This window comes from Gasterosteus aculeatus, chromosome Y (assembly GCF_964276395.1).
Source record: "Gasterosteus aculeatus chromosome Y, fGasAcu3.hap1.1, whole genome shotgun sequence".
NCBI classification, from domain to species: domain Eukaryota; kingdom Metazoa; phylum Chordata; class Actinopteri; order Perciformes; family Gasterosteidae; genus Gasterosteus; species Gasterosteus aculeatus.
This window is the reverse complement of record NC_135709.1, coordinates 596742-605000: the sequence shown is the minus strand read 5'-3', so window position 1 is coordinate 605000 and position 8259 is coordinate 596742. Positions and strand designations below refer to the sequence as shown.

General features: G+C 52.7%; 1 protein-coding gene across 1 annotated transcript in view; it reads right to left on the bottom strand.

The window, feature by feature from the left end:
* Positions 1-7666, bottom strand: part of pard6a (par-6 family cell polarity regulator alpha) — a 21223-nt gene extending 13557 nt beyond the window's left edge. The window contains exons 1-2 of the mRNA XM_078097590.1: positions 7227-7666; positions 4253-4475 (exon numbers count right to left, since the gene is read on the bottom strand). Coding sequence (XP_077953716.1) covers positions 4253-4475; positions 7227-7346 — 343 coding nt within the window. The 5' untranslated portion in view covers positions 7347-7666. The remainder of the gene's footprint in view (positions 1-4252; positions 4476-7226) is intronic.
* Between the last annotated feature and the right edge of the window lie 593 nt (positions 7667-8259).

Sequence of the window (8259 nt, the reverse complement as noted above, 5' to 3'; positions counted from 1 at the left end):
CACACACACACACACACACACACACACACACACACCAGCATGAAGATGGCAGTGAACGTAGAAGGTAACGTGGGTTGAAGGACGGAGAGAAGAAGTGAAGTGACTCCAGTCTGATAACAACAGAAATCTCCATGTATTATGTATAGTTTACTAGTATTATGTATGTATTACGTATAGTTTACTAGTATTATGTATGTATTACGTATAGTTTACTGGTATTATGTATGTATTACGTATAGTTTACTAGTATTATGTATGTATTACGTATAGTTTACTGGTATTATGTATGTATTACGTATAGTTTACTAGTATTATGTATGTATTACGTATAGTTTACTAGTATTATGTATGTATTACGTATAGTTTACTAGTATTATGTATGTATGTATGTATGTATAGTTTACTAGTTTTATGTATGTATTACGTATAGTTTACTAGTATTATGTATGTATTACGTATAGTTTACTGGTATTATGTATGTATTACGTATAGTTTACTAGTATTATGTATGTATTACGTATAGTTTACTAGTATTATGTATGTATGTATGTATAGTTTACTAGTATTATGTATGTATTACGTATAGTTTACTAGTATTATGTATGTATTACGTATAGTTTACTGGTATTATGTATGTATTACGTATAGTTTACTAGTATTATGTATGTATTACGTATAGTTTACTAGTATTATGTATGTATTACGTATAGTTTACTAGTATTATGTATGTATGTATGTATGTATAGTTTACTAGTTTTATGTATGTATTACGTATAGTTTACTGGTATTATGTATGTATTACGTATAGTTTACTAGTATTATGTATGTATTACGTATAGTTTACTAGTATTATGTATGTATGTATGTATGTATAGTTTACTAGTATTATGTATGTATTACGTATAGTTTACTAGTATTATGTATGTATTACGTATAGTTTACTGGTATTATGTATGTATTACGTATAGTTTACTAGTATTATGTATGTATTACGTATAGTTTACTAGTATTATGTATGTATTACGTATAGTTTACTAGTATTATGTATGTATGTATGTATGTATAGTTTACTAGTTTTATGTATGTATTACGTATAGTTTACTAGTATTATGTATGTATTACGTATAGTTTACTGGTATTATGTATGTATTACGTATAGTTTACTAGTATTATGTATGTATGTATAGTTTACTAGTATTATGTATGTATTACGTATAGTTTACTAGTATTATGTATGTATTACGTATAGTTTACTAGTATTATGTATGTATGTATGTATAGTTTACTAGTTTTATGTATGTATTACGTGTAGTTTACATAATACATAATACTAGTAAACTATACATAATACATACCCACATAATACTAGTAAACTATACATAATACATACCCACATAATACTAGTAAACTATACATAATACATACCCACATAATACTAGTAAACTATACATAATACATACATAATACTAGTAAACTATACATAATACATACATACATAATACTAGTGAAGTATACGTAATACATACATAATACTAGTAAACTATACATAATACATACATAATACTAGTAAACTCTACGTAATACATACATAATACTAGTAAACTATACATACATACATACATACATAAAACTAGTAAACTATACATAATACATACATACATACATAATACTAGTATAGTTTACTAGTTTTATGTATGTATTACGTATAGTTTAATAGTATTACGTATGTATGTATTATGTATAGTTTAAGATACAAGCGATACCCTGTAAAGAACATAACAATAAAGCATCATCAGCAGTATTCCAGCCGTGTTCTGACTTCCTTGTGGTGGAAGAAGTGATCAAGTGAGTGAGAAGTGTCTTAATCCTCAGCACCATGAACATTACTGCTAATGCAACTGTGTGTTCAAGGTTTTAACGTGTTGGATCTCTGCAGGTTTTTGGGCTGGCGGCACACAACAGGTTGTTAAAACCAAAGTGCATCTCTCCGTCCCTCCTCCCTCTCTCACTCCCTTCTCTCCCTCTCTCCCTCTCTCTCTCTCTCTCTCTCTCTCTCTCTCTCCCCCACACCGCTCAGTTAATCTGATTAAACCAGCAGCTGTCTGCGGTTCTGCGGCAACAATAGCGGCTGGCTGAGCCGCCGATTAGCGCGGTTGCATCATGAATTATGCAGCGAGGGGAAGGTGGCGCAGCGAGGGGAAGGTGGCGCCGTGAGGGGAAGGTGGCGCAGCGAGGGGAAGGTGGCGCAGCGAGGGGAAGGTGGCGCAGTGAGGGGAAGGTGGCGCCGTGAGGGGTAGGTGGCGCAGCGAGGAGGGGAAGGTGGCGCCGCGAGGAGGGGAAGGTGGCGCCGCGAGGGGAAGGTGGCGCAGCGAGGGGAAGGTGGCGCAGCGAGGGGAAGGTGGCGCAGCGAGGGGAAGGTGGCGCCGCGAGGGGAAGGTGGCGCAGCGAGGGGGAGGTGGCGCAGCGAGGGGAAGGTGGCGCAGCGAGGGGAAGGTGGCGCAGCGAGGGGAAGGTGGTGCCGCGAGGGGAAGGTGGCGCAGCGAGGGGAAGGTGGCGCAGCGAGGGGAAGGTGGCGCCGCGAGGGGAAGGTGGCGCAGCGAGGGGAAGGTGGTGCCGGGGGGGAAGGTGGCGCAGCGAGGGGAAGGTGGCGCAGCGAGGGGAAGGTGGCGCAGCGAGGGGAAGGTGGCGCCGCGAGGGGAAGGTGGCGCAGTGAGGGGAAGGTGGCGCCGCGAGGGGAAGGTGGCGCAGCGAGGGGAAGGTGGCGCAGCGAGGGGAAGGTGGCGCAGCGAGGGGAAGGTGGCGCAGCGAGGGGAAGGTGGCGCAGCGAGGGGAAGGTGGCGCAGCGAGGGGAAGGTGGCGCCGCGAGGGGAAGGTGGCGCAGTGAGGGGAAGGTGGCGCCGCGAGGGGAAGGTGGCGCAGCGAGGGGAAGGTGGCGCCGCGAGGGGAAGGTGGCGCAGTGAGGGGAAGGTGGCGCCGCGAGGGGAAGGTGGCGCCGCGAGGGGAAGGTGGCGCCGGGGGGGAAGGTGGCGCCGGGGGGGAAGGTGGCGCAGTGAGGGGAAGGTGGCGCAGTGAGGGGAAGGTGGCGCAGCGAGGGGAAGGTGGCGCAGTGAGGGGAAGGTGGCGCTGGGGGGGGAAGGTGGCGCCGTGAGGGGAAGGTGGCGCCGCGAGGGGAAGGTGGCGCCGCGAGGGGAAGGTGGCGCCGGGGGGGAAGGTGGCGCAGCGAGGGGAAGGTGGCGCAGCGAGGGGAAGGTGGCGCAGCGAGGGGAAGGTGGCGCAGTGAGGGGAAGGTGGCGCAGTGAGGGGAAGGTGGCGCCGCGAGGGGAAGGTGGCGCCGCGAGGGGAAGGTGGCGCCGGGGGGGGAAGGTGGCGCCGGGGGGGGAGGTGGCGCAGTGAGGGGAAGGTGGCGCAGTGAGGGGAAGGTGGCGCCGGGGGGGGAAGGTGGCGCAGTGAGGGGAAGGTGGCGCCGCGAGGGGAAGGTGGCGCCGGGGGGGGAAGGTGGCGCAGTGAGGGGAAGGTGGCGCAGCGAGGGGAAGGTGGCGCAGTGAGGGGAAGGTGGCGCAGTGAGGGGAAGGTGGCGTAGCGAGGGGAAGGTGGCGCAGTGAGGGGAAGGTGGCGCCGCGAGGGGAAGGTGGCGCAGCGAGGGGAAGGTGGCGCAGCGAGGGGAAGGTGGCGCAGTGAGGGGAAGGTGGCGCAGTGAGGGGAAGGTGGCGCCGCGAGGGGAAGGTGGCGCCGCCAGGGGAAGGTGGCGCCGGGGGGGGAAGGTGGCGCCGGGGGGGGAGGTGGCGCAGTGAGGGGAAGGTGGCGCAGTGAGGGGAAGGTGGCGCCGGGGGGGGAAGGTGGCGCAGTGAGGGGAAGGTGGCGCCGCGAGGGGAAGGTGGCGCCGCGAGGGGAAGGTGGCGCCGGGGGGGGAAGGTGGCGCAGTGAGGGGAAGGTGGCGCAGCGAGGGGAAGGTGGCGCAGTGAGGGGAAGGTGGCGCAGTGAGGGGAAGGTGGCGTAGCGAGGGGAAGGTGGCGCAGTGAGGGGAAGGTGGCGCCGCGAGGGGAAGGTGGATGAATGGATGAATGAGTGAGTGGATGGATGAATGGATGAAACAGGACGTCTCCGAGGCTCATGGCGATATTTAAACGGGTGGTGTCTTTAAAGAATAAAGGCCTGTTTGATGTGGAAGACGAGGAGCCACACACACACACACACACACACACACACACACACACACACACACACACACACACACAGGTGGAGCTCCGCCTACCTCTCTTGGTGATGATGATGCGGAGCAGTGGGTTTGCCGCCGACACCGCCTTGTGGAAGTTGTCGTTGTTGTTGATGGGCAGCAGGTCGCCGTGGACGTCCGCGTATCCCAGCAGCACGTCGGTGCCGGGGACGCGGTGGAGGTTCTGGAGGAGGCGGTAGAACTCCTGGAAGCCGCCGGGGCCGTTCCTCCTCAGGGCGAAGCGCCGGTACTCGGCCTCGAACTGGAAGAGAGGGTGACAGCAGCCGGTGGGTCGACGAGCTACACGGGCGACACGACGCCTCCGTCCTCCACAAACAGGACAAGGTCAAGTTTCTCCTCGTCCCGCTCCTCCACGACCTGCGACCCCTGACCTGAGGTCATCCCGCCATGTTTACTTACATCTGCTTTTAACCTGAGATGCTGGTTAACTAGGTTCTTCTTTCGTTTCTTACTTTGTTTGACTTTTTTATTCCCGTCACACCCAAAAAAAAAGCAACGTTCTCGAATGTTAGACGTGTAAATGGAGTAAAGCCAGATGAGAGAACATCTGTCAGTCCACGTTGTTGTTGAGGAGACTTTGAGGCCGCGGCTCACATTGACCTTTTGCCCAGTAGGTGATCAGCTTTCCGTTCAGCGTGACGCAGCTGGTGTTGTTGTGACTGTATAGAAGCATTGCCACAGTTTCCTCTTGGCACACGGCCACGTGTTAGCATACCACAGCTAGCATAGCACGGTAACCCGCCGTCGGGTCGAAGGCCTGACTGTGGCCGTACCAGAAAACATCGATAACACGACAAATATTGTGAAAATGTTACTCGTGGTTTGCGTTCAGTTACATTATGATGAGTTAGCTGAATGATAACTGGGATGCGTTCAAGTGTAACCTTGTGAAACGGGATAAGGAACAAATCTCAGCCGACTGGAACACGGCATAACCAGTCAGTGGTGCGACCTTTGACCTGTGGTCCGGGGTTATGGGAAAGGTGCCAGCAGAAGGTGTGATGGGTTTCTCCTCTGCAGGTGATACGTCGGTCATCACCTACACCTGTTCCAGCGGGTGGAGCAGAGCGGTGACACCGCGGTACACGTTAGTGGTGTTAGAGGTGTGATTGCAGCACGCAGGGAACATTTTTTCTTGGGCCGTGATCTAATTACAACACTGGAAATATTCCACTCTAGTTAAACGGATTAATAAAAAAGGGAAAAGCTGGTTCATGCAATTATGTAAATGGCTTAACAGGAACACAAGCAAAGCATTATTATTCGTACAGTGGAAGCGGGTTCAGGCTCTGATGAAAAACATGGTTATGAATCACTGGTGTGTTATTTATTTTGCAGGAACAACGCTCACTAATCACCAGTTGTACCGTAAGTGAGCGAGAGTTAGCCAGGGAGGCTAACGTCCATCTGCTGCCCCCGCCAGATGTTTGCCTGAATTTAACATAATTAAAAGAGAAAATAAAAAAATAGTAACATGAAGCAACAAGAAGCAACTCTGTTGCTTCATGAAAACAACCAGAGACCCGAGAGGCACCAAGAGGAGCCGAGTCCGTTTGGAGGTCTGACGTGAGTTACGTTCCATCAGAAAACTATTTATTTATTTATTAATTAATCCTCTGGTGGCAACAGCACCAACAAGCTAACAAGCTAACCCGCTAACTCGCCGGCCAGTGGCGAGCGTCGAACAGCTGCTCGGGCAGCCGCGGGCCCTTTTCGGGGTCAATGGTTGTCCCGGGACGCGGGTGCTCGGCCGCGCGGTGCAGCTCTATCTCACCTGGGCGCACACGTCACACGAGCTGCCCGTCGCTCAGCAACACGCACGGCCTGCTTAGCGTTACCTCCCTCCTGCACAGCGTCTGCTCATCCACCAGAGGACTGCATCCATGCATATTCCCACCTCTGTTTCTGTTGACATGCATCCATCGGCAAACCGCTCAGCCTGCACACGGGGTCGCTGGGGGGGGCCGGAGTTGGTCGTGTCTACTATGGTCAGTAAGATGGTTGATCATCGACATCTCTAGTGGGTTTCAACGTAAATGTCTTCTTTTCCAGACAGTTTGTCATCCAGGGGACAGATGTGCAGAGTTGTTTTAGCACACGTTTGCCACACATGTTGGCGTGTTGGCTCGATTACGGAGTGGGGGTCTGAGTGGGGGTCTGAGTGGGGGTCTGTGTGGGGGTCTGAGTGGGGGTCTGAGTGGGGGTCTGTGTGGGGGTCTGAGTGGGGGTCTGAGTGGGGGTCTGAGTGGGCCGCGTGTCCCATAATAACATAATTCCCTTCAAATCCTTAAACTCTGCCCTTTGGATTGCAATCCTTCAAATGTTGAAATACTTTCAATAGATTATTTCAGTTTCACAAACAGTGCTGCTGTGGTTCCTGATGCCCACCTGGGTTCTGGTACCGAGGTCCAATTGGAACTTAATGTCACACGCGGACGACGCTCCACCTGAACACGGTTTTCATTGTTAGCATGTTTTGAATGTTACGTATGATCCTTAACATGCAAAGCTGCATCTGGCTGCACTTAGCTTCCGTATGAAAAGTAAAACACTGAAGACTTTAACAAGTAGTAACTCCACCAGGGACCATGTAGCCTCAACGTGTGCTGCTACAGCGATACAGGACTGCAGCCCCTCCCTCCCCGGGGGGACGAGCAGCCCTCCCCGGGGGGACGAGCAGCCCTCCCCGGGGGGACGAGCAGCCCTCCCCGGGGGGAAGAGCAGCCCTCCCCGGGGGGACATGAAGCACGACGGAGGCTGAATGTCACCGTCGCTGTAAACGGATCCGTCGCCCCGGTGACCGTCGGTTGGGCCGCTAAGCACCGGTTCATTTACCCCCCCCCCCCCGCTTCATAAACCCCCATCGCGCGGGCAGAGACGTCGCGTATCTCATCCGAAGGTTGCGTCCACGTCGTCGGCTATTTGCGGGAGTCTCTCCGCTCCCATCGTACCCGCCGTGAACGACCCCCCCGCCCGGTACCGCGACACTCACTTTGCTCTTCACCTCCACCACGCTGTCGGTGAGTCTGAACGACGTCCGCTGCTGCGGCGGCCGTGACATCCCGCTCCCCGGTCGGCCGCTCGGACGAGGCGCTGCGGATAAAAAAACCATCCACCGCAACTGCGGTTCTTGTTGTTTCCCGTCTTCGGTCCAAACGGAGACCCGCGTTCAGAGCGCAAGCCCCCGCTGTCTGTCGGTTCTCCCTCCCGGTGAACGGAGACGCGCGAGCGCCGCTGCGGTCGGTCCGTGTCTCGTCTGCGGCTCCGCGCGCTCACGTCACGGAGGATAAAAGAAAACAAACCGGTCGATCCAGGGTGGGACGTGCAGGTGACCCGCGCTGCTCCTCCTCCCCCCTCCTCTGACCCGGCGGCGCTGGAGGACACGGGGAGGGGGGCGGGGCGTACAGCGCGCCGGTGATGACGCGCCAACATGGCGGCTGGTTGGCCGGCGTTGCTGCTATGACGCCGCTCCCACGTGACCTTTGACACGCGGGGATGGAACGTGACGTCACTTGAGACGCGGTGAAGGTAAATAATAAATAAATAATTTAATAAATAATTTAAATAACGCACAAGAAGACAGATGGCATCTTCCTCAGGTGGCTGTGAGCTTCACTGGGATGGGATGTGGGCACCTGGTTGGTTCACCAAGGGGTCGCTGGTCCTGATGATCCGCTCTTTTTAAAGCAAGCGACCGGCCGGGCGAGTGAAGGCTCAGTATCTCACGAAACGTGTATCTCGGCCATGCAGCCTTCTCCTATCCTCCTCTTCCTCCTCATTCTCTTCCACATTGCCCCCCCCCCCCCCCCCCCCCCACATGCTAATCATATCCAGGACCAGCCGCTGAGCGCGTCAGCACTGCGGCAGGTTCCTACATCCAGATGTTACGTAAGAGGCTGCAACGACAGATGAGAATGAATTCCAAAGGAGAGCAGAAAAACATCCCCAACGTTCTGGTCTCCTATTGTACCTGAACGCCGCGTGTGTCGCTGCCATCGGCCCGCCGTCTTTCTCCTGCTCCTCAC